Here is a 27553-nt window from a genome sequence, read left to right on the forward strand (position 1 = left end):
ACTGCCATAGCCACCACCTCACCCCAAAGGGAATGAGAAAGACTCCTATGCTCCAGGCCATCTCCACCACGGTCCGATTTGCACGCTCCACCACACCATTCTTTGATGGTATGTTCGGATGTGAATACTCCATCCGAATGCTGTGATCCTTGCAAAATTGAGAGAAAAGGTGAAAAATGAACTCGCCACTGTGATCAGCTTGAACGCCACAAACTTTGGAAGGAGTCAGTGTCTCCACAAACACCTTCCACTTGCAGAAACGGGAGTATGCCTTGCTCTTGTACTCCAAGAAATAAGGCCACAGATAATGACTAAAGTCGTCCACAATCAGCATCAGATACTTGGCCTTCTCAAGGGAGTGTGCCCATTGGTCCGCAAAGGTCGGTGTGAACCAACTCGAGCGGTGAAAAAGCCCTCCTGGAAGCAACCTGTGGGTGAGGTTGCCTATGCTGCTTGCCCCTTAAGCAGCTGGGGCATAAAGTGTGATTGGAAGTCCCTCCACCATCTTTCTCCTGGAAGCCTGCTGAATCGCATCAAGGTTCAGATGCGTGTAACGAGCATGCCAAAGCAGCCCAAGCTCGTGGGAAGCCCTCGTAGCCAAGGCTGTGAGCTTGTAGAGCCCACCCTCCTGTGTACTTTGTTTGAAATAAAGGGCCATCGTGCCTTTTATATGTGCACGGGTGTGAACATATCCTTAGCACATTGTACTTTCATATATATATCTATCTAAAACCTAAAGTGGTACACTTGTCATTGTACCTAAAAACGTGTTCACTCTATACTCTGCTCTCTCGCACTTTCCCTGTCTCTCTCACTGCACGTAATGATTGTTTGTCTTGATCTCCGTGCCTAATCGATTCCTTCAAACTGGTATCAGAGCGTAAGGTGCCGCAGACAATCGTCAGGCTGAGCGAGAGCTCAAAGGTGAGAAGGAGAGTCATAGGTGTAAGCTGCAGGCAGTGACTTTGCGAGACAGGTGTGGACCAAGCGTGCGACGGGTTGTAGAGCTGATGAATGAGGAGGCTGTTGTTGCGTGACTAGTCGAGTTGTGCAACAAGCGACGCGACAGGGAACAACAACCAGATGGAGGGCACGCGGGCGAGAGGTCACGCCAGTGACCAGGCCTCACGGGACGGAGGCACGCGGGCGAGAGGCCACGCCAGCGACGAGGTCACGGGACGGCGAACAGGCGCCGTGTCTAGCAGGCGTGCGCTATATCGCACGGCTGACGGTTTCGTTGATCCGTCAGATTTTTTTTTCTTTTCCAAAATTCAACTTTTGTTTTCTTCTCTTTGAAAATTGCTTCACCCACTGACGAGGCTTTGTGCGCGTAAGCACAAGACTTCAGATCTGTGCAAAATTTGCTCAGAAATTGGGGCTTTTCTCGAATCTGGGGATCTCAACATAGAAGTGGACAATCTGACTTAGAAATTGCAAAGTCAGTGCACATCTGCTCGGAAATTTTGGGGCTTTTCACATTTTTAGTGAAATTCTTTCAATTTCACTGAAATTAGTGCACGTAGGACTTGGAAAATTTGGGGTCCTGCCCAGATTTCATGCGCACAAGATGCAACAGTGATATTTGTCTCAGAAATTACAGGAATTTGTGACATTTTGTCCCCGACATTTGGGGCTTTTCATGTACATGCACAAATTGGGCTGAAATTGACCCAATTTCTCGACATTGAGGCACATTGGACCCCGTGCAATTTGGGGCTTCTGCGATTTTGGCAAAATTTGTGTAGCATTTGGTCATTTTATGTACATGTAGGTTGAATTCTGCGCAATTTGGACATCAACACTTGGTAAAATTTGGGGGTTTTGCTGAAATTGCTTTATTTTGGCAAAATTGGACAGTCCTATGCATGACAGAGGAAATGCAGATGTGTGTTTGACGATTGTGAGCACAAAATTTTGGGGCTTTTGACCGTTCGTGTCAAATTTTATGCCCGTGGCTACATGTACAACAGAAATTGCAGCTGAAATTTTGGGATTTCTCATGTAAAGTGATGTACATGCCTTTTGAAACAGCTGTAATCAGTTGGATAATGCTGTAGCACTTGGTTTGGTGCTTCTGAAAACTGAATTACAGATCTGAAATCTGTAGTTCTGCGTGGTCATTTATTGCTGATTGGTACTTGTTTGTACCTTGGTCACTTGGGTGACAATTTGGGCCTGCATTTATTGGTTTTTTGGTCACTTTTGAGCTGAAAACCATGGCTGGCAGCAATGACAACAGTAATTTGATGCATATAAAGAAGCTTGAAGGTGCACATAATTTTGCAGTGTGGCAAAAACAGTGCTACAATATCCTGTTACAAAAGAAGCAGGCAAAGCCGATCAAAACTAAAGGGGCAAAGCGTGTGGACATGGATCAGGATGATTGGGATGAGTTGAATGAGCTTGCACGCTCAACCATAGAGCTATCGATTTCTGATGCTTTGCTCTTCAACAGTGAAGGTTTGGATTCTGCATATGCTATATGGACTAGACTGGAAGAACTGTATGCACAGAAGAGCGCTGCAAGTAAAGTGTATTGGCTGAAAAAGCTTATGGATTTGCGTATGAAATAAGGTACAGCAATGTCTACTCACTTGAGTGAGTTTAACTCCATTTTCAGCCAGCTAGTTGCCTTGAAATTTATGATTGATGAGGAATTTAAGGCTACTTTCTTGCTTTGCACTCTACCAGAGAGTTGGGATGCATTCAGGACTGCTATGAGCAATTCTAATGTGATCCTTTTGTATGCTGATGTAGAGAGTGCTCTACTTATGGAAGAGATGAATCGACAGAACAATGCATCCAGCAAGTCTTCCAGTGCTTTGCATACTAGGGGCAGATCACAGCAAAAGGAAAAATATGATGGCAAGGGACGCAGTAAATCACGTGGCAAAGATGTTGAATGCCATCATTGTGGCAAGAAGGGTCACTTTAAACGTGACTGCTACAAATGGAAGAAAGAGAAATAAAAAGGCAAGAAGACAGATGATTGCAAGGAAGAGAAAAAGGACAGTCAGCCTAAGAAAAGCAGTGTAAAAATTGAAGAGGTGAATGTAGTCACTCATGACAGTGACAGTGGGAGTGATGTACTCTTTGTCTCTTCACATTTTGGTGCACATGCTCTACTTGTAGATACAGATGATGACATGCATACGTGGATTCTTGATTCAGGTGCTTTTTTTCATGTCACCCCTCATCGTGAGTGGTTTTCCGCATTTACAGGGGGTCGACATGGTGTTGTCCATCTTGGGGACAACTATGCATGTGAGATTGCAGGTATTGGTAGTGTGCAGTTATAGTTTCAGCATGGCTCTGTCTTTACACTTCAGCATGTACGGCATGTACCTTAGCTCAAGAAGAGCTTGATCAGCATAGGGCGGCTAGATGATGATGGTTTTCATACCACCTTTGGTGATGGAAAATGGGAGATCTGTAAGGGATCTAGGGTTATTGCCAAAGGTTGCAAGAGTGATATGTTGTATCCAGTCCATGTATCTAGTGTGCATGACCATGTTGTTGCCGTGACCGAGCAGCCAAGTGTTTCTTTGTGGCATGGCCGGTTGGGACACATGAGTCAAACGGGAATGAAAGTGCTTTCTCGTTTGGATTACTTACCTTGTCTTCGTTATGCTGATTTTGAGCACTATGATCATTGTATTTATGGCAAATATGCACAGACTTCTCACAAAAAGTTTCTTTCTTTGAAATCTTCTCCTCTAGAGTTAGTACATTTAGATGTATGTCAAATGCCAGGATTATCTTTAGGGGGAAAGAAATATTTTGTCACCTTTGTCGATGATGCTACATGAAAAGTATGGGTTTATCCTATTCGTAGCAAGGATGAAGTGCGTGACAAGTTTAAAAAATTCTTGGAATTGGCTGAAAATCAGACAGATAGGACACTTAAGTGTCTTCGCTCTAACAATGGTGGGGAATATGTGTCCAAAGCCTTTCAGGCATTTTGTGACAACAAAGGGATAAAGAGGGAGCTCACTGCCCCTCATAATCCACCCCAAAATGGAGTTGCAGAGCGTATGAATCGGACCATCAAGGATAAGGTCCGTACGATATTGTCTCATGCTGCATTACCCCATGGTTTTTGGGCAAAGGCTGTTATGACAGCCGTTCACTTGATTAATCGGTCACCAAACAGGTCTTGGGGAGGGGGGAGTTCCCCAAGAAGCGTGGTCGGGCAAGCCACCTTCATATGCTCATTTGAAAGTGTTTGGCTACGAGGCTTTTATGCACATTCATAAAGAAAAACGCAGCAAACTTGAGCCAAAGTCCTGTAAATGCATTTTCCTAGGATATGGTGATGAGGGTGAAATGGGGTATAAATTGTGAGATCTCGAGAAAAGAAAAATAGTACGCAGCAATGACGTTATCTTCCGGGAAGATCGCATGCACAAACAACCTGAAAAGACTGAGGAGGTCCGTAGGGTTGTATTCCGGGAAGAAATACCTTTTGGATAGCAAAATGTGCCCGTTGTATAGCAGCAAATACCTACTGTAAATGAACCTGCAAATGCAGGAAATGATGCTGGAAATGATCAGCCAGCTATTGCCCATGAAAATGAGCCATAACATGTGCAGGAACAGCCAGGACAGCAAGCTGTAAATGCTGATTTGCAGGCTCAAATGCTAGGACAACATGCTGAAAATGGAAATTTGCAGGAACAGCCAGCAAACAATGACCATTGGGTTAGGAGATTGTCTAGGGCTACTAGACAACCTGACAGATTTGTTCGTGGTGCAATTAATGTGGTTGAGTATATCATATTGACAGACTGTGGTGAACTGTCTTGCTTCAAGGAAGCAATGAATAGATAGGACAGCAAGAAATGGTATAAAGCCATGCTGTCAGAGATGGAATCTCTTGAAAAAAATGGCACTTGCGACTTGGTGCAGTTGCCTGAAGGGCAGAAAACCCTTCCATGCAAATGGGTTTACAAAATGAAAGCCACTTCTGGTTCCTCACCAAAGTACAAAGCAAGATTGGTTGCAAAGGGGTACATGCAGGAGCATGGAATTGACTTTGATGAGATTTTCTCTCCTATAGTCAAGATGACTACATTGAGAACCATTTTGGGCTTGGTTGCAGTTGAGGATATGGAGCTCATACAGATGGATGTAAAGACTGCGTTTTTACATGGTGATCTGCATGAAGACATATATATGCAGCAGCCTGAAGGGTTTGTTGAACAAGGGAAAGAACAAATGGTATGTAAACTCAAAAGGAGTTTGTATGGGCTGAAACAAGCACCAAGAGAATGGTATTATAAGTTTGATATATTTATGCAATCCCACGGCTTTCATAGAAGTAAAGTGGATCACTGCTTGTACACCAAGAAGGCAGCAGATGGCAGCCTGTGAACATACCCTTAGCACATTGTACTTTCATACATATATCTATCTAAAACCTAAAGTGGTACACTCGTCATTGTACCTAAAAACGTGTTCACTCTATACTCTGCTCTCTCGCACTCTCCCTGTCTCTCTCACTGCATGTAATGACTGTCTGTCTCGATCTCCGTGCCTAATCGATTCCTTCATACTTGTCCAAAGAGCATCACTTGTAGAAGTATCCTCCATTGTGACTACATCTTGGGTAAAAATGATTCGAGTACCTAGCTGAGTAAGACCATGCACAGACAATAGGTTAAAGCCCAAATCAAAGACATAAAGAACTTTGGCGGAAAAAGACCGCCTGTTTGAAAACATAGGTAAAGTCCCTACGCCTTGAACAGGAACGGTAGAGTTGTCACTAATGGTGACAATGCTCCCTCTCGAACGAATGTCTTGAAGCCAATCCTTCCTGAAGGTCATATGAGAAGATGCTCCGCTGTCCATGAGCCAAGGCTTCTCCTGAGTGGTAGAAGCTAGGGTTGTATCCTCCTCAACAAAGACATGCACAAAAGCAAACTCTATCGTGGCTGGGGCCGCCTTCGAGTCCTCCTTGGGCTTCAGATGGGGGTACTTCTGCCAACACTTCTCCTCGGGATGAGTGCCCTTCCCATAGTGTGGGCACTGGGGCTTCTTCTCCTTTGCATCCTTCTTGTCCTCCTCTTTCTTGTCCTTGGCCTTCTCCTTCTGTTGCTTTTTCTTCTTGCCTCCGTCGGTACCTGCAGTAAAAGCCTTGGTGGAGCCACAGGCACCCACCTCTCTAAGACACTCATCATGCTCCAAGACAAGCAGGGAAAGTTTCTCCCAGAGTAGTTTCTCGCGGGTCCTCGAGGTGATGAGGCTGGTATATAGAAAATATCAAAACGGGGTGATGGCAGTTGATTCAAGAGAATCATTGCCATATCCTTGGAAGAAATCACCCGACCAAGAGAGGCTAGCTCTCCTTGCATATCCTCCATCTTCGTGATGTGCTCCTCCATGGAAGGAGAATCATCAAGATTGAGCATCTGCAATTTCTTCTCCAGAGAGATCTTGTGGGCGAACGTCTTATGCTGGTACAAAGACGCAAGCTTCTTCCACACTTCCGCCGCGGTCTTCAACCTGTGAATATGAACAAGAACAGAGTTATGAAGACTCATAAAGAGAAAGGAACGGGCTCGAGAGTTGAGCCGATTCCACAAGGCTGCACGGTCCATAGAGGTCCCATCAGAAGAATCCACCGGGCGACAATCGATGGGTGAAGAAACAAGCTCCCATAGGTCGAATGTGTCGAGTATTCACTCCACTTTGCACGACCAGAGGGAGAATTTGGAACCATCCAACTTGTCTTCCTTCGGAAAGGAAGGGAGTATGGGCACCTGAATCGAGGGAAGCAAGGAAGCCATACGGACATCTGAAGCAGTCTTTGCTGATGGAACCTTCACGGTAGATGGAACCCTCAGAGATGCATGGATTGAAGAAGGATGGGTACGAGGAGACTCCTCACGTCGTCGATCACGAAACTCTTGAGAATCCCATCTCTGCTCAGAGGAATGATGAGAAAGAAGCTCATCCTCTGAGCCATTGAAGTGTGAAAACTGGTAAGATATCTTCCAAATCTGCAAACACCTAACAAAGTTTGCCAATGCCGAGGGATAACCACCAGAGGGGTCACCAGTTCACTGATTAGACTGCCAAACACAAGAAACTGAGGTCGCCTAGCACCAGATGCTGTAAACTCAACTGTTGATGATGCAAACGCCTGAGGAGCAGTTGCCAGACACCAAAACGCAGGCTGCTATGCAGTTGCCAGCAAGAAAAGGGCCGCTGGTGGTCGAGAACACCACAAGAATAAAATGCCAGAAGGAGTGTCGCCTAGCTGTAGATGAGGCCACCTTGTGGGAAACACAAACAGGAAGGAGAGGATGGTGACGTGGCAGCCACAGAAGGGGTCGCCTGCAGCAAACGCAATGTGGGAGACCTTCAGGGATGGCTGCCTTGCTGATGGTGAGGGTATGGCAGCAGCAGAAGAAGGGGATGGTCTCTCTCTATGGAAGCTCTCCTCCGTGCTCTTAGTTAGGCGATGATACCATGTGAGAGTGCGCAACGGAAGAAGAAACACACACACACACACACACACACACACACACACACACACACACACAGCAAAAAGTGAAGGAAGAAAATCTGCACTGATTGAGATGAATGCTGAATACAAAGCTGTGGACTGATCAGTCCCTGCACGCAGCCCGGAGCGTCAGTGAGGGCACGAGATCAGGCTGGAAACAGTGGCAGCACCAATGTCGGAGTGGGAACGGAGGGAGTGTGCTGAAATCTGCAAGACAATGTTAGGGACTGATGGGGGGGACTGCTATATATAGCCCCCCAGCCTCAAAACTGGCTGACCTGGCCTAAAACTGGTCGATTGCCCCATAATGTCTGACCTGCCCATAAAATGGGCCGACTGTCTACACCGAGGAGCTGACCGACTGGCCAAGACAGGCTAATAGACACTAGGTAGTCTACTAGTGGACATTGTTTCTTTCTAGGCCGTTCATGCATTTCATGGCTAAGCAAGAAACAACCTACAATGGCTACCTTGTTCTGTGAGGTTGGGTATAAGGCACTCTTTATTGCAACAATGAAATGTGTATGATTGCGCAGATTGTTGGCTATTCTACATTTAACATTGGAGGGTGAGGTGCATTACCATTATCTCAGATTTAGATGTTGTGCAAGAGAGATCAGCTTGATGTATGTTCCTACACAAGAAAATATTGCAAACATTTTCACCAGGGCACCACCTCGCGAGAAGTTTGAGGCTTTCGCAAGTCCTTAAACTTGCTACTCTTTGATGATTGATCATTCTTGTACTTTACCACATTGGAATTGTAGGGAGATGTTAGAATTTGCCAATTCTATGGGCAATGCTTAATGTTTTAGTCTTTAGTTATTTTTCGGTTTTTAATGTGAACACAACTAAAGTTTTAAGCTGTGTCACCACTCTTAGAGTTAGAGTAAGAGTCACTTAACTCTATTTGAGTTAGAGCTAGGTCTATCTTAGACCTATTTTGTACCTTTCATTTCCATTCTTTTAGTTTAGCAAGTATACTACTCTTTTGCTCTAGCACACTCTCATGGTCTCTCTTTTCTCTCCTCCATAGCTGGCTGTCATTTTCCAACTGGTTGGTCCATGTGAGGGGTGATATGGTGTCACCTACAATGACATGCGAACCAAGAAGCTCGATGAGGAGAGAGAGAGAGAGAATAGATAAGTCTCTTGAGCATGTGCATGCCGGATGGGCAAAGTATGGTTGCACCATGCTTTCTGATGGATGGAGCGATTAGAAGAAACAAGACATCATCAATATCCTTGTTTCTTCACCTCTTGGCACATTCTTCTTGTAGGTTGTGGATGTGGGGCAAAGAGGACAAAGAACTATGGGTGCATCCATATGTTGACATATTCGCAAGCTATCATTGAGGTAACCTCTTTTTGGTTTATGATTTAATGATTCATTACTCATTTCATGTTTCAATATTCATTATTCATAGTTTATTTTATCTCTTCATAAACCTCTACCTCTTCATTCTACCTCTTCCTTCTCCATCATGATTCATAAATCTCTTATCTCCATGATCCATGATTCCATCATAACTCAAACCTATCCCCTCTTTCACTTGTGCCATGTAGGTTGGTGTGCCAACGTGGTGCAAGTGGTCATTGACAATGCTTCCAATTGTTGTAGGATGGGCTGCTTGCTTGAAGCGGAGTTCCCATCCATTGTATGGACCCTGTGTGCCACCCATTGCATTGATCCCCTCATGGAAGACGTAGGGTCATTGGAATGAGTGAGGAAGTTTGTTGGGGATGCTTGTAGATTTCATCACCAAGAAGGCAAAGTTCTTGGCTATCTATCGTGCCTACAATGATCTAGAGTTAGAAAGTGCTCCAAGTCTTGTTTTGCTGCCATGTGGTTGCTTTTAGTGCGACTATATGACGTCCAAGATAAAATTTTGCAAGGCATAGTCTTGGAGGAGTTCAAAGGATAGCTATAGGAGGAGCCACTTTCAAGCACGGAGAAGGGGAAAGCCTTTTAGAGGCTTTGCTTGAGAGAGGCATTTTGGAATGATGTACGAGTGCTAGTCATTGCCATTACCCCCCTTATATAGGGTTTTACGTATGACTAACATGGAGGGCACCACCTTGGGGCTTGTGCACTTCATGAGGAAGGCCATTGAGGAGATTAAGACATGCAAAGTACTAGATACGGAGGACCCAAGGTAACTACACTTATTTTTGTATAAGTTAATTAAGTTTAAAGTAAAGAGTTTCAATTTTCAAATTCGAATGACTAACCTAAATGTTAAAAAAAAAACTAGTGTCGACATACTGCATGCCATGCCAAGGCGTGATGACATCCTTTACTTAGTGGAGAAAAGATGAAACTAGATGAGAAGACCCATTGGTTGTCCTCTTCCGTTCTGCTTATAAAGCTCTATCCCTTTTCATGGATCAAGAGTTGGCAGTGTGAGATGTGAGAGGATGCACAGAGATCCAAGCTTAGTTGAGAGTACAATTGATAGTGAAGAGAGTGTGTAAGAGTGAAGACATGACTCCCAATGCAATAATCAAAGAGTGTAATGTGCAAGTACAAAGTACAACCCTTAAACCTTAGGGTTGCTAATGTGTGTTCACACCCGAAAGGTGTAAAACACGATAAGTGCCCAAGCTGTATAACATAGGTACATAAAATAAAAGAGAATAAAGCTCAGGGAAAAAGTCTCTTGTAAGGAGAGTAGAAAGTGTCCCAATGTCCTACCGAGGTTCATCGACTTTCTTTATGAGCGTAGGTGTGAGTTAAACTTAACAAACCCCCTTGGAGTGAAGAGTGATCAATATACAAGGATCATTCACCAAAGGAGATCAAATTTAAAGCATTGCGAAATGCTTTAAATTTGTCACGAGGAAGAGCTTTGGTGAAGATCTTTGCCACGTTACTGGAGGTAGGACAATAGACAAGGCTGATATCTCCTGCATGTAGCCTCTCTGTTACAAAGTGATAGTGGATGTCTATGTGTTTTGTGCGTGCATGGAACACTGGGTTCCTTGCTATTGAAATGGCACTCTTGACTGTCAGTAAACAAAGGAGTAGCCTTTATGACAGATACATCTAAATCATCTAACAAACGCCTCAGCCATACACATTCAATTGTGATAGTGAAAGCTGCCTTGTATTCAACTTCACATGACTATGTGGCAATAGTGGATTGTTTCTTGCTAAGCCTAGAGATGCAAGATGAGCCAAGAAAGAAACAATTACCACTACTAGAGTGACGTGAATCAAAATCACCAGCCCAATTTGAATCATTGTAAGCATGTAGTTGCAGTGGTTCCCCCTTGGCATAAAGCAATCCAAGAGTCCTAGTAACTTGCAGGTAATGAGAAATACGCTTGATAGCTTGCCAATGTGACATGCATGGGCGGTGCATATATTTGCTCGGGGCTGAGACTACAAACTGAATGTATAGCCTTGTGTTGCATAAATTAATGAGACATCCAATTGCTGGAGCATATGTATGAATCCCAAACAGATTCTTGTGGTCATGTAAAGAGAGCTTAAGTCCAGTGTCCATTGATGTACAATTTAGCTTGCAATTTTGTAAGCCAAACCTCTCAAGAAGTCTACCAATGTATCTAGATTGTGACAATCCAATGCTTCTAGCATCATGAATGAACTAAAATACCCAAATAATAGTGCATAAGGCCCGAAGTCAAACATCTCAAAAGTTTGTTGCAAACTTTGTTTGAATACTGAAATGTGATCAGTATATATCCTTGTGAGCAGAAGATCATCAACATAAAGATATATGACCAGCAAGGATCCCCCCTCTTAACATATGTAAAGTGTAGACTCTGATGAGCTGTTAATAAACCCTTGGTTGAGTAAAAAGGCATCAATTTTTGCATACCAAGCTTGGGGAGCTTGCTTCAAACCATACAAAGCCTTTTTCAGCTTGCGTACCAAGTGTTTGGATCCCACAATTGCAAAACCAATGGGCTGTTGTACATACACTTTTTCTTAAAGTTCCCCATGTAAAAATACAGTCTTAATATCAAGCTCATGCATAGTCCAACCATAATGGGCAGCCAAAGCAACCATGGACCGAACGGTAGTCATGCGGGATGTAGGAGCAAATGTCTCCTCATAATCAATGCTTTTCTTTTGTGCGTGGCCTTTGGCCACAAGCTTGGCCTTATATTTGTCAATGGATCCATTTGCATTCCTTTTTAGCTTATAGATCCACTTTGTGACACTAGCTTGCTTCCCAACAGGCAAGGTCACTAAATCCCATGCTTGATTCTTAATGATAGAATCAAACTCAGCTTGCATTGCTGCCATCCAATGCACACTATGTTGTGCATCCTCAAAACATTCAGGCTCCTCCTTATCAAGTGTGTGTGCTGCCATAACAAAATCCATTGTATTTGCACCATCATGTAGACAAGCTTGTCTTCTAGTATGACTAGCAATAGGAGCATCCAAGTGACTATCTTGCATAGTCTGCAAGTACCATCTAGGCATCTGCCAAGCTTCGTGATTGTGTACAAGCTCCTGTTGAACTTCAAATTCAGCATTTTGCTAAATATTCAAATCAACCATAGGCTGATTTTCTGCATTACTCAATGGAGCAGCTGGTTGAACAATATGTTTACTTGTTGAAGCTCCAGCTGTATCACCAAAAGAAATGGGCAACAACCCTTCAAATACATCACTGGCAGCTTGATATGTATCAAAACTAGCAAGGGATAATTCTTATTTTTCATAAAAAACCACATCCCTACTGACAAATACTTTCTTAGAGACAGTATCATACAATCTATATCATTTGCTTTGACTACTGTACCCCACAAAAATGCATTTAATAGCCTTATTGTCCAATTTTTTTCTTAGTACCTTGGAAATGTGAGCATACGCAAGATACCTAAAAGTACCAAAATGTCCAACAGAAGGTTTTCGATTGTTTCAAGCCTCAAAAGGCATGACATTCTTTATTGCCTTGGTAGGGCCTTGTTCAAAACATGGCAAGTACACATAACTGCTTCCATAAAAAAACTATACGGCAGACTCTTTGCTTTCAGCATACATCTGGCTGTCTCCATGAGTAACTGACTCTTTCTCTCTACAACCCCATTCTACTGTGGAGTATAAGTTGTAGTGTACTGATGGACAATGCCCTTTTGCTTTAAAAAATTATTCAACATGAAAGACATGTATTCCCTCCCTCGGTCCAAACGGAGAATTTTAATTCTGCAACTAGATTGATTTTCAGCAAGTACTACAAAAACCGAAAATGCATCATATACCTTTGACTTTTTCACCAAAGAGTAGACCCATAAAAAATGACTCAAGTCATGAATGAAGTGACAAAATAATACATTTGAATGCACAATCTGTAATTTGGTAGTTGCTGTAAAAGCAACATTGTGACAAAACGAAAAACAATGCATTTTTCCCAAAATGCATCCCTCACATATATGCTTAGGAGGTCTCTTCAAGAGGGGTAAGCCATCAAGTATCTGTGTACGCTGCACAAGCATCAAGCTGCCATAGTTAACATGCCCCATGCGAGCATGCCATAACTCTACCTGTGACATAGCAGGAGTAAGAGTAGATGCTAGATAGATCGATTGATCAATTGAATAAGCATCTAACTCATATAGTCCATGACATAAAGTGCCAGTCAAAACCAAAGTCAAGAGTTTTTTATCTTTGACCATACATCTGTCATCATCAAATGTGATTTGCAAACCACACTTTGCCAAAGAAGAAATAGACAACAAATTCTTCTTTATGCTTGGCACCAATAATGCATCCTGCGAATGGAGAATAGAACCATCAATGGCTGTCAAAACAATCTTCCCATTACCTCTAATAGGGTATGATGCATTGTTGGCACATTGTACAAACTTGCCAACAGGAGCTACAATAATGGATGAAAATAAATCCCTGCAGGATGTAATATGCCTAGAAGCACCACTGTTAAAGAACCAAGTGCTCGTATCCTCAATAGACCAAATGCTCTATCAGCCCAAGAAGAGTCCTAACTGCAAGTGTAGAAACAATAGTCATGGTCTGCAACAAAAGATACATGCTTAGTAGCAGTAGAAGGTGCATCAGAAACAGACATCCCAGACTCCTTCTCCTTGGCTATGCACATTGCGCTTGCTACATTCTATAATGTAGTGACTTGGCTTCTTGCAATAGTGGCACTTGCCCTTCTTGGCTTGCGTGCCTTCCAATTTCTTGCTGCTTTGTGAAGTACTTGAAGTCCTAGAGCTTTGTGGAGCATTTTTAGCTTGGCTGCCCTTGCCCTTCCGCCTTGCCATAAAAGTCTGTTTAGAGGCTATAACATTCACCCCATTGTTCTTCCTTGTTTGTTCTTCCTCTAAGAGAAAACTAACCAAGTTAAGGAAAGTAAGTGGTTGTGGGGAAATCCTCATGATGAGATTTTCTAATCAATGAGTTGGATTCTACATATGCAAATTATCATTTTATTTCAACTAGGTGAATGTTGATGAGATTAAGCTAAGTAGGGCTACCTTGAAGGGTGTCAAGAAGGAGCGAAATGAGGAGCAGGAGGCTATCTTCAGGGATTCTCTACATGGAGTTAGAGAAGATCGAACGTTGAGTGTCAGGCACACGTAGGGGCCTTCGAGTTGTTGCTTGAGTTGCGAGCACTAGGACCGGCCCTACACTAGCCATTAGGACCTATGTGAGGCGAGGCTTTGGGAGTTCTTCTACTACACGTGCAATTGTTGTAGAGGATTCTCCAATGAGGGAGCGTGAGTACGATGATGATGGGAATGTTGTAAGTGATGGTGACTACGGTGAGCTATTTGAGGAGGAGTCCTCATGATTCTAGACATTTTTTACTTAGTTAATTTGTCATTATACATTTTGAGTCCTTTCATGAGCATTTGCCATTGATGTATCTTTTTGGAGCACTCAATACATGACTCGAGTTTCAAGTCTCGACTCTTTTAGACCTATGTGGCCTTGCAATTGTTTTCTAAACTCTAGTCTCTAATTCATGAAACTTTGTGATGATTGATGTATCTTTAACTTGCACACTTTATATGTATTTTTATATATACATGAACATACAAAACAACGTATTTTATTCTTTTAGTTTTTGTGTACATTCAATACTGCACTAGTTCACGCACGAATCGTATCGTACTAAACGCACAAAACCACCGTGTGTAAAAGTTGCTTATATAGAGGAAAATCTGCACAAAATCAATTTGTGCTAGGCAGCATAGTCCAAGGTAGACTATAATGGCTCTTCCTTGCATAATTGATGACTATCAAAATTTCTGCAGAAAAGGACAAAATAGCGTATGCAGTATTGATAGTAGTGGAAATGGAGGCTGAAACAAACCCAAATATAAATTTTGATGATGTCCAGTCCTTATGGTCTCGCACTACTCGTTGAGTTGTGTATGCTCATCAAATCTCATTCCAATCTAAGGAAATCAAGTGGAGGGTATTGATGACTCTATCCAAGAGGTCGAAGCCTAAAGCGATTCGGACGGGGGAAAAAGTGTTTGACAATCCTAAATGTATTCAAATATGTCACTATTGAAATATAGTACCAACATAGTTTTTGCCCATCTAAATCAAAACTTGTTTATAACGTTTTATGAAACTCGCATGAAACCTTTAAAGCCCGTTTTATACCTCTTCTCACCATGAAATGCGTCTCACCACTGAAATATTTAGTATGCAGCGTTCCACCTATTTGTTTCACTCCAAGGGGGAGAGAATGATTTCTATTGGGAAATTCTTAAACATGTGTTTTGAATGTGTTATTCTGTCAATTCATGTGGCATCTCACTTCAGACCTATCCAAGGGTGAAAGGCTTAATGCTGAAACACAACGTTTTGAGGTTGAAATGTTTCGGGGTGAAATGTTTCACGGTTATCTTGTGAGTCATGTTTTAGAAACCTTTGCCAACTATGGCTACCATTTTACAAGATTCATCATGGGGTTATGTTGGAGGGGAATCAACTCCTCTTTGATAGAGTTGATGAATTGGATCCCTGAGAGAGGAGAGTGCCTTGTAGAAGGTCCTTTCTTTAGAGTAACAATTCTCTGGCACGAGCTTTGTTAGCATGGAGTTCATCATGTGGTAGACGCTCTCCACTTGTGTATTATATGACATAATTCTGTTTCTTTTATGCAACTTTTCATACATGACTATGGTGTGCACTTCACAGGTCTAAATAGACAGTGTTCTTAGTAAGCAAACAAATTAGTTCTGGAACATTAGCATCGAAAGGTAATCATAGAGCTCTTCACTTGTTAGGATTGGAGGAGGTAATCATAGCGTTCTTCACTTTCAGAATTGGAGGAAATGACTTTAGCAAACAGAGACTTGACTGAAGATAATGACCAAAAACTTTAAAAATGGAAGATAAGAGCTTGATGTAAACCTATGGATATAAGGGTTACTTGGCAAAAGGTTTCTTTAAGTGGCTGATTGTTGGTAGACTGTTTCCAAGCATGAGTTTGAGGTGCTTTGTTTGCTGTATTTTCCAAATGTATCTCCATCTCCTTGTGCTCCTACACTGGTCGATTTGGATGTGAGAGAATGCTTTGAATTTGGTTATGGAGGCTTTTGATGTTTTTTTGCTTGAATCTTTCACTGAGGAAGAGCTACATCATACTGCCAGAAAACTTGGTAATTGGGAGTCACCTTAAGGGAATGGACTTATAGTGGAGTTTTACATAGCTTTTTGGCATGAAAGATGTTTACCAAAATGATAAAACAAATCACTCGCTGATTGAAGATCTATCACTTCAATACCTATTGCTTATTGTTTATAGAATTGTTACTATGATAATTGCCAACAGATTGAAGGGAGTTAGTCATACTGGCTTGCATCAAGCCCGACATGGTTTCATTTCTGGAAGACAGAGCAGGCCAACCCAATATAGTTCCATTTCTAGAAGATAGACCACTGATAATTTGGAAAATGCATATTGAATTCTTGATTATGCTAAATATACGGATCAAGATGTTTGTTGAAAACTTATGTGTTTTATAAAAGAGTTTGATTTTTTGCATTAGGGAAGAACTGCAGAATATTGTGTATTGCCACTGTAAGGACAACAATGCTTCTTGCATTCTTGGAATTGATTTGACAGATATTTGGAACTAGGGCAAATTTAAAAGGTAAAGTCCCCCTCTGAGCTCTACGCACCTGATTGCCACTCATCCTTTGCTATCCTATCTTTGATTATTTCATGACATTTTGGTCAGTTGCATAGGTTGCAACTCTGGGGTGGGTCAACCCTTTGTGGCTTGGGCATATGCCGAGACCTTAGAATTGAAGAAGAGGATTAGAGCACAGGAAACCTTTTTGGCAGGAAAATTAGCTTAATTGCCAAAATATACTGAGAGACAGAAAGCTTGGACGTAAACTTTAAAGTTATGTTGGCTGCTTTGTGGCAGAAACTTCCCATAGATGCTTTTGGAAACAGAATAATTTGTGTTTATGATTCGATTCTGGGGCATTTTCACGGTTCCATAAGTATAATTTGGTTCGAGAAAAGAGTTTGCATTGCAGCAAGGTTCTGGTCCTCCTGCTGTTACTGGACCAAGAAGTTCAGTTGTGGCATTTCCTCAAGCTCAAAAGGATGTATTTCCTCAAGCTCAAAAGGATGTCGAACTTAATTCAGAATGTACTTGAGCTATTTGTAGTGGTTCTTGTGTTAAAATGTGAAGATAGATTGAAGGATTGGAGCAGTTCATACAATGCAATAGATTATTGTCGTGATCATATGGTGACCAAGGGAATCAAATATGCTCATTCCCTCTGTCATTGTACAGACAGTCTTGTTAAAGGGTGTATTTGGGCCAATAAATTACCACTTAAGGAGTGGCTTTGTCTATATGCATGAATGATTGGTATCCGTCCTTTAGGTTATATCAAAAGGATTGCTTTTGTGGCTTGTCATGTATGTGTTGCATTAACTGTGAACACTCTCTACATGTTTTCAGGTTGTCTTGGTGTGTAGGAGCTCATTGATTTGGGTGTCTTTTTCTCTCAGACTCTGTCCCCCTTCCTTTGGATTGACAAGCTTTTTTGGCTATTGGATATTTCCTTGTCAGATTGAAGACCTGTGCTACTTCCCTTTATTGTGTGCAGTTCAGGACGCAATAGACACTGCAGAATCTTTGCAGCTTTGATACCTTTGACGCTACTATTTCTGATGGATACACTTACTTCCAACAATCTTTGCACTAATCTCTCTGATTGCCTTGTTACTTGCGAATTGGATCGCAGCCACAACATGATCTTTTTCATGTACTTTTGGGCTTTCTTGGCTGCACTGGCTCAGGTGTTCAGTCACTTTGTACATTGGCCATTTATACTACGTCTTTCCACTGCAAAAAGGATTTTGTTTCCGTTACTCTTGTCCTCCATTTTTTCAACCTTAGGGATAGGCTATATTTAACTTTTTGAACCAATCAAGCTACCGCCTTTCTGCCATGTGGCAGAGGGGGAGGCTAGCCAATTAAAAAATAATAGATAGGTCTTATGATGAGTATCACCTTTGCATTATTGCAGTGTGTCTGTGAGTTTGAACAAAAATAGAATTTTTGATTTGTGACTCTTAAGTTTATGATTGATGAACATTTTTGTTTTTTTTGGGGGGCGGGGGGTACTCACTTTCAGTATTTGTGGATATGGAACCATCTTCTCATATGACATGCTCTCGTGCAGGGGGGGATAGCCTAGGCTGTCCAGACAATGCTGGTGCGGCAGGCACAAGGTTCGATTTAGTTCCACAAAGTTTAATAGTCAGCAACAGCAACAAGTCTACACAAACTGATACACTTTTGATGGAGTTTCCTACATATCCCCTGTGGGAAAATGTCTATGTTGAGAATCATGCTAAAGTGGCAATACCCTTGCTTTGGAGCAGAGTTCAGGTAATTGCCACTGACTTGTCTGAAGTTTCAAAATCTCAGGAGAAATTTTTAAAACCTCGTTGGGCATGGCAATTTATGCAGAGACTAGTTTTATGTAAATGATACTTGTTTAGTCCATGACAAAAAATTCAAACAGTTTTACTAGCGGGTACAATGATTAGATCCTTGTGCTCATTTATTTAACTTGAAACTTGTTTTAAAAGTTAAAGCATAGCCAGGCAATGTGTTTATGGCATGATTTTAAGTTTAAACTTTGTAGAAGATAACCTAGCATTCCAGTGCATCCATCCATCTTATTTTATGTTTCTTTGTGGATAGAAATAGTGAGAGGAGACTTGGTTCAATTGGTCACTTGTTCTGCACAGTGACAAGTGATAAGAGGAGAATTAATGCTCCTGTTCTACTGATAGAAGAGAATGAATCCTTTTGAAGTAGGAAGATTGCAATTGCCACTGAGCTTCGGAGATAAAGGGAGGGATGGAGGAAGCAGGCTAATTGGGTTTGCCGTTGTCAAAGCCATTCCTTAGGGCTTGAAGGATGGAGCGATAGATCTAGCTAGACTAGCTTTTGTGGATGAGCTGGCTTGGCTCTATGAGTAATATCTCCTTGTGCCTATAGGGCTCGATGTAGGAAGTCCAAGGCAATGGTGGATCTTGAAATTTGATGATGCTGTTACTGCATATATAGCTCAAGATTGCGAGTCCAAGGCAACTTTTAGTAGGGCTTGAAGGACTGACTGATAGATATGTGGTCTAGCTTTGGAGAATGAACTGGCTGGTTCTGTGTAATGCCTTCCTGTGCCTATGAACTCATTCCATGTTGCTCTCTCTCCCCCTGTAATGGTATCAATGCACCCTTCCCTTTTGTCATCTAGGTCCTGAAGTGTATTAAAATTTCACCCACTATCCACTGCTTGAGCCTAAGAAAGGTCTAGCTGAGGGTAGGCCAAAATTGTCTCCTCTCCTAGCCACATGGGCATAAAGCCAATAGTCCAAAAAACATGTCACCCGCTTGCACAGAGATCCTTATGGTTCTGCTTGGGATGAAAATTCCCCCATCATTGCCCTCTATGCATATAATCTCCTGCCTAAATTACTGTTTCACCTATTGTAGCATTCGAGAACATGAATTTCTATTTAGGCTTCAACTTACCACCTCTAAAATCCTATTTGCTAGGATATGATTCTCCTAAGCATGAATACATCCACCGTTCTTCTCAGCAACAATTTGTGGAGATGCTCTCTCATGAGGGAAAAGCATTGCATATTCCATTTGGGGGTCTTTTTGGTAAGCTTCTAAACCTTCGAACTTGGGTGGCTTCTCCATCCACGACTGACTTTACTAGCTCCTATTGTAAATCTATGCTAGTCTCCTCTTTGCGCTCTCAATAGCCTCTCAAGTGGCAGGTTAAGGATCCACGCTCTACTCTTGCGCATCTCCCTTGTTTTTGTCTCCGAGTTTTTCCTTTTCCTTTGCTTGGCATAGTACCTCCTCTTTATATGCATCTCTTTCCATTTCCCCTCCCCTCCTCTCTCTCTTTTCCTCACACTCTCGGAGGGTGAGCCCAATCTCCTTGGTCATGGAAGGAGTCATGCATGTGTGTTTGTGCACTCTCATGAGATTATGATGTTCTAGGGCAAGTTGCTACAGATGGCCTATCATTTTGTAAGAGAAGCTTGGCCCTAGGAGAGTTAAGTGGTTCATATACTAGATGGGATCTCCTTGATGTGTCAAGGGATCCGAATAGTCTAAGGGAGGGAGTCAAGCAATGAATTGGGATAGTGATCTTATTGATGGGTAGCAAGGGGTTTCCTATGAAACTATGTCAATGAATGGTCTTTCTCTTTGTATGACTGGTCCAAAAGTGGATCAATAGGGAAAACAATGCTCATCTGAGTTTGGAAAAGAATGTTAGAGTGCAGTGAATGTTGACGTGTGTGGACAAGATTGAAAGACAATGAACATGAGAGAGGAGGGAGAGAGAAAAGAGATAGAAGAACATAGAAATCTGTAGTCAAAGAATGCTGAAATGGAGGAAGATATACAAACGGGCTGTTGAAGTATCTCTTCAAGCCTCTCTCTCTCTCCATCACCTGATTGACAAGTGAAGTGGGCCGGTTGCCCAATCGCAATAAATAGCATGAAATATGCAAATAAGATAGTCAGGGCAGCCAGCAAACTGGTCCCAACTGGTCGCAACAAATGCCCGAAAATGGCGATCAGGTGCCACACTGCCACATGGCATTGGTTGTGCTCGATAAAGGTGCCCACACTTGACTGCTGGAAAGTGCCCAAAAACTAACAGGAAATGCATAACTATGCCTGAGATAACCAATTGTACCAACTATAGTTTGAGAATGCTAGTCCAGGGGATGACTAAATCTCAAAACACCCCCTCTTAGATCGTGCATGCGGCATAAGGCTTAGGTGTCAAGAGTGCTGTTGTAGAACAATCTGAGGAAGTACCTTCATAAACAAATCTACCAAATTGTCCTCTTTTCTTGCAATATACCACATCAATAGTCTCATCTAAGATCTTCTCTTGAATGAAATGGTATCATATCTCAATGTGTTTTGACCTAGCATGAAACACAGGGTTCCGTGCCAAAGCAATGCAACTCTCATTGATGCAATGAAGTGATGTAAGACTTGTTTATGAGTAGCCAAGCTCTCTTAGCAACCTCTGAAGCCATGAATACATGTTGTGTTGAGTCCAATTGGTTTGTGAGAGTGACATTGGAGGTGCAAACTTGGTCCTCTCAAGAAACGATTGAGCAACCAGAGAGATTGTAGGGTTTGTAAGGAGGAAAATAGAATGTGTATGGCAAACACTGAGAAGAAAAGAGAGGAGAAACTCAAATGAACAAGATGTAATAATGAAGTGAATCTGATACAAGGTTGTGGCACAAAAGATGCCATGGAGCAGGGGAGACTGCCGAATAAGCCTCTGAATCTGCAAATGCAAGGATGAAGAGTGGCTGATGAAGGTGACCTCTTGGATAGCCCGAACGCAAAGGTTGGATGCTGCCAAGGACTCATGCAGTGTTGCCAAATGATGCAGGAGGGCCAGAAGCTGCAAACGCAAGGATGGAGAGCCTTTGATGATGGAAACGTGAGGTGTGATGTGATGCCAAATGTGGAGCAGCCGCCAGATGCTGTAAAGGCAAACTCCAATAGCTAAGAAAGATGACGCCTGATGATGGAGGAAGACGCGAGGTGGAGGAGGAGCACCAAATGCAAGATGGAGGAGCTCCAAGGGATGCAAACACCAAGGTGGAGAAGGAGCACTAGTTGAGGAGGGAGCCACTACCACCTAAACATAGCCCATGAGTGATGGAGGCTGGTGCTTGGCAGCAACAGGAGATGGTGGAAGGAGAGGTGAGAGAGAGATGATGGTGATTGACTGACTGAGCTAGTGATGGATGCGTATCTCTGGCTCTCTGTCGCATAGTGGGCATATGCGTTCCTCTGTCTGTATACCCTCCCATTTGCCTGTCTCAATCCTCAGGTTGTGGGATGAGGTGCGGATCTGACCAATAACTGTGCGTAGTCTATGAGACAGCTGTGTGTCCATGTAATTGGGTCGGGTGATGAAACCATCCTTAGATACCTGAAGGAAGTGGGTCTGGTAGTGTGCCATCCTCGTGCCATGGGGGGAGGGGGGTTGGCGGATCTAGGTCTTCTCCGTATCTAACTTCAGTATGTTTGCTCTGATCACATGGTTTAGCTCTGATCGGCTTAGGTCAAGTATAGGCCAATCCAGGCTATAGTCAAAGGGGGGTAGTTTGTCAATCTGCAGCCCATGTAGACTCATCCATGTTCTCATTTGAGCATACCAACAATGTCTGTCACCATCTACTACTAGTTGTCTAGAAGAGGCCAGGGCTAGCCGTGGGTATCTATCTTAGGGGAGCTCCCATAGTCTATGTATGAAAGTCACGCCTGGACCAAGGCCTCAGCCACCATGGGTGATGCTCCCAACTCAGCTCTGATAATCTCATGTGGGGTCGAGCTATTCGCTCATATCATATGTGAGATCATCATGACCAGTGGTCTTTCCATATGCTCCCACCCGTCATAGTATTCCTTCTCTGGTCCATCCTGGTCTCCCAAATGCTGTCTCCTCATGTGAAAGAGACTCGGACCCCAAATAGCTGACTCATATGGGAGTGTGGGTGTAACTAGGGTGTCAAAAAGCCACAATTTGGTGCGCGGCTCATGAAATTGTATGTGAGCACATGGCCTCTCCAATGCACCTAAGGCTGCATATGCTTTTGCCAAACGAGCCTCTGATGTCTCTCTCCAAGAGAACTGTGGTCCCTTCAATGTGACCCCCAAATAGACATACTGCCTAACCATCTCCACTGGCTCTCCATCAAAAGTAAACTGGTGCTCAGCTCTTGTCACCCAAGCAGCTGAAGTGTTAAATACCATAACTTTAGTTTTCCCAAGGTTCACCTTAAGATCTCTATCTCTGCAAAAAGCTGATAATGCATCCAAGTGTCTATTTAGTCCCTTAGGTGAGTCAGATATAAGTACAATATCGTCGGCATAAAGCAGTAATGGTATCAGCACTCCAGCTAGGCTGGCTCGGGCTCCACTAGTTCTGTCCACATATTCTGAAATTTCATCTATGTACAACCCAAATAGTGTCGGTGAAAGTGGACAGCCTTGTTTCACCCCAATGGTGCTATTGACTGTATCTGAGATGCCCTCAGGTGTTCGTACTCTGTCCATCACTGTCTCATACAAGGCATAGATACTCCACTGTATCTCTACAGGCACATCAATGTTTTGCATTCTTCTCATGAGTCTAGCACGTGGCACTATGTCAAAGGCCTTGCGAAAGTCCACAAAATAGCAATAGATCTTTTTCTTGAATGCCTTGCCTTCTTCGATGATTGCCCTCAATGTAAAGATATGGTCTAGAGTTGTATATCCCCTCCTGAAGCCAGCCTGGCCTTTTGATCTCAGGCCATGCATCTCGGCCCATTCACTCAATGCTTGTTCCACGATAGAGCCATATATTTTGGCCAGCATGTGTCCAATCATGATAGTTCGATAGTTACTAGGTAGCGTGGGGTCTCCACTCTTAAAGAGCGGCACAATAATATGGTCTGGCCAACAGGTTGGAAATCCCTCACAAACTGCCCTATTAAAGATGTGAGCCAGCGTTGGTGCCAAGATATCACAAGCATGCGCGAAGTGTTCAGCTACTAAACCATCATGATCTTGGGATTTTCCATTTTTCAGTTTCCATATGGCATTCCTCACTTTTTTTTCTGTGAAAAATCTGCAATTTGCTGATCTTGAGGTTGAGGGGAGTGGCATAGGCTCTTGGCCAGGAACATCATAGAGAGTGCAAGCATATCCATGCCAATCATCCAGACTAGTAATCTGTAAGGGTGGTTGGTTCTCATGCATCTTTTTCCATGCTCTCTTGCTGTCCTGTCCCAAGAACATGGAATACATTTCTGTTTCTAGTCTGCTCAGGAATTCCCGCTTCTTTTTGCGTACCAATCGTCTGAAGAGTGTACCAGCATGCTTATGTGTACATATGCCAAGTGCCACCTCTCGCTGAAAACGTGCTCGTGTCTCTCTGCAGTCATCATCATACCAGCCATTCTGTGGGGCATTACCTCGTGGAGGTTTATCTGACGGTGTAGTGTGTGGGAAAGCATAGGCTGGTGAAGTGTGTATTATCTCGGTCAACTGTCCTATAAACTCATCCAAAGAGGCTTGTGTGTCTAGCTCCCTCAATGCATCTCGCACAGTAGTGCTGTATATGTGTGAGGTTGCTTCCACAAAATCATAGCGTGGTAATTTTGGTATGTGTGGCTGTGCTTCGTGTATATGCCCATATTGCACTGTGAAAGCTAGAATAGCATGGTCTGCTGCTAATCCAATTGGTCGGTCAGAGATTTCAAAGCTTTTTATGTCAGGTAGCAAGTTGGGTGATCCAATCAAATAGTCCACTATGGTTGACTCTTTCTTGTTATTCCAATATGTGAAACCATTAGATCTTGGCCACTGTGGCAGCCCGTTAAGGATGGCCAAACCATGTGCACTTCCCAATGCCAGTAGGTGTGTTCCATATTCTGTTATCTCTCTATCTTGGGCTGATCTAACTAATCCCACTTCATCTAATGCAATATCTCTGAACACTCATCACTAGTGTCAAAGAAAGCAGATTGGTTGCTTCCTGTGTGTGCATTAAAGTCTCCTGCTAGTAGAACATCCCCAATTCTCATAAATCTCATTATGTCCTCATATAGTGGTGTATACGGGGATGCCTCTTTAGGGGCAAACTTAGAGTATGCAGGGGGAAAGTAGCATATGGCAATATACATGTCTCGAGTTCTACTTGTACGTAACCTGATCCACATGTATCTTGCCTCTACATCTCTATGTACCACTTGGACTGTATCTCAGAGCTTTTCTCTAAATAGAATTGCCACATCTCCTGATCTCCTCGTCCCTCCAGGCCGCCTAGGCTGAGGGCGATATACACTTTCCCATGTATATCCATATACATCAGGTAGACGACTGTGTTTACATTGATGTGTCTCAGTATACATAGCAATGTCTATCCCTTTGAAAGTATCCTCAAAATAACCCGCATCTGTTTTAAGGGAGCCATTGTAATTCCACAGTGTGAACTTCACAGTCTCATAGGTTGTGCACTGTCATGCTGTCCTTTTCTCTGTGATGATGACTCTTCCATCTCTGTAGACAGCCCATTTACCTGCTTTCCGTGCCTGTAGAATACGTGGCATATTTTCCCTCCTGTGGGCTATTTGGGCTGGGGTGAGGTCTTCATCTAGGTAGATCTTTTCTCCTTTGAGAGTGATCCTCTTGGAGAGGAAGGCTCTCTTTTTTTCCAAGTCTCCAAACTTCAAGATGAGGACTTTTGTTTTTGTGTCAGCTTTTTCGACTCGCCAAGTCCCAATGATGGGTACATCTGTAGCCCAAATTTTGGTGGCAAGAGCTGTAGCATCTTCAATTGGGGAGCTTTTCTCATCTAGTCCAACCACTCTTACGTGAAGTGCGCGTGCCCGTCTTTTTGCCTCTTCTTCCAAGGTGGCATTCATAACTTCCACTTTGTTGCCATGCATTCCTTTGTTCTTTTTTGCCACATCTATGCATTCTGCATTTTCTTTGACAGTATTCTCAACATTCTCCATTTTCTTTTGGGTGCCTTCCACCACACTTGCATAGGTGTGTATATCCTTTTTTAAAACATCCATTTCTTTTTATAGTTCCGGTGTGATTTGTGGTTCCTTTTGTGCGTCCAGTTTCTTTTTGCATTCCTCTAGTTCTTCTTGTAGATTAGAGATAATTGAGTCTTTCTCTGCCATGTGTGCATCCAATGTTTGTTGCATCTCCTTTTTTAGTTCTTCCATCATTTCAGCTCGAATCCGCTCTTGTATATCATTTTCCATTTCCTTCCTTATGATACGCATTTCAGCACGGAGTATGGTCAACATCTCCTCATATAGTGTTTCATTAATTTTGTGGGATGTCTTCCCATATCTACTTGGCCCTGGAGAGACATTCCAATCTCGGGTTTTACGCCCATAGGTTTTGTATCTCGTGTTCTTTGACGGTGTATGAAACATTGTTTCCATGGTTGGTTTTGTGATTCCTTCATTGTCAGTTTCTTCCATCATGATTATAGTATGTGCTATAGCATAAAACTGTTTACAGTCTGACTAGAGTAGTAAACCAGTAACATAAACTATCACTATAGCATGAACTAAACTGTCATTGTAGCATGAAATGTTAATGTGCGTCAGTCTGAATGAACGCAGGTCTCCAGTCTACACATCACGGCAAGGTTCACATCAGTCTGAGTACATCTGAAATCTCAGTACATTCACAGAGGTCTGCATTCACGTCAGTCTGAGAGAGTCAACAGATTTCTTATACAGTCACAGTCACGACACAAAACTGTCCCATCAGTCACTGCGTCTCCCTGCAGATACTGTTCACAAGGCCCACCACTGTTTACTGTAGGTACATCCCGTCACTGTTCACTTAGTACTCCTGCGTCTGTACATTTACAGCATTCTCAGTGCTCCTGCGTCAGTACCTTCGTCACAGCATTCTCACTAGAGTATTCTCATTTGTCACAGTACATTCGTCACAGCATGTATTTTTGTCACAGGTCATTCGTTAGTACAGCATTACTGCATCAGAGAGGTCATGCTTATATTAGAGAGAGAGCTCATGCCTACATTACTGACGACCTCAGACTTGTATCAAACTTGATGACCTGTCTTGCATCACGCTTGCATTACTGATGTGTGTGAGAGAGAGAGAGAGAGAGAGAGAGAGAGAGAGAGATGTCAAAAGATGACGTACCAGTGAGATAGTAGGATTGGCGAGGAGGAACACAGAGTGAACTCGGTAAAAATGGAGATGAGAAGAGGAGAGAAGAAACTCTGATGAATGGAATGATGGAGTTCCGAATCATGGAGTGAATGTGATACAAGGGACCAAGGGTGCTGTAGCACAAGAAAGATGATGAAGACAGTCACAAACCACGAACCACAATGTCCTCCTGAAGGGGTGTGAGGGTAGTGGAGAGGTTGGAGAGAAGAGGTGACGGACTGAATGAATTTGTCGTGAGGAATGAATGAGAGTGGCGTATAAATAGGCATAGTCAGTCTAGGATGGTGCCCCTTTTTGGAGCTGCAAACCCTAAACACAAAACGTAGAAACGAAAAAACGCAAACTGTAGGCGAAGGGTTTCTCAACACTCCCTCTTAGGCCCAAAAAGGGGAACAAGAGAAGAGTGAGGTGGAGATGCAATGCTACATACTGAAGAATGCTCATGCACAGGTGCCATTTGGACAGTGTCCCTTGTGGGGAAATTGTTCACTTGCCCAAGCGCCCTAGTATAAAGATGATGAAAACATGCAATGCTTAGGAGGAATGTCGGACTTTGTGTGGTGCCGAGAACCTTAAGGATATGCCCATACTCGATCTCGGGAGGTGGCTCCATTGTAATTAAGTGACCAAGGCAAGAAGAGAAGAGGACCCCTAAGATCCAAGATTTCCACCGCAAAGGGAACCTGTAATAAAGAATAGTAGATAGAGTGAACTGGAAAACCTGAAACTCAACCTTGGGAGAGAAGCTACTAGCTCTGTGTATCCATG

At 42.9% G+C, this 27553-nt stretch overlaps 1 protein-coding gene across 2 annotated transcripts in view; it reads left to right on the forward strand.

Moving 5' to 3' along the window:
• Positions 1-27553, forward strand: part of LOC148016610 (ephrin type-B receptor) — a 158817-nt gene that overhangs the window by 37088 nt on the left and 94176 nt on the right. For both annotated transcript variants that reach the window (XR_015688087.1, XM_087664191.1), the window contains exon 5: positions 18183-18391. Coding sequence is in view for 1 of the 2 variants with exons in the window: in XM_087664191.1 (XP_087520317.1) it covers positions 18183-18391 (209 nt within the window). In the remaining variant the exon portion in view is untranslated. The remainder of the gene's footprint in view (positions 1-18182; positions 18392-27553) is intronic.

The sequence above is a fragment of the Lygodium microphyllum genome, chromosome 23 (assembly GCF_053477565.2).
Source record: "Lygodium microphyllum isolate KBCC chromosome 23, Lygodium_microphyllum_v1.1.10, whole genome shotgun sequence".
NCBI lineage: Eukaryota > Viridiplantae > Streptophyta > Polypodiopsida > Schizaeales > Lygodiaceae > Lygodium > Lygodium microphyllum.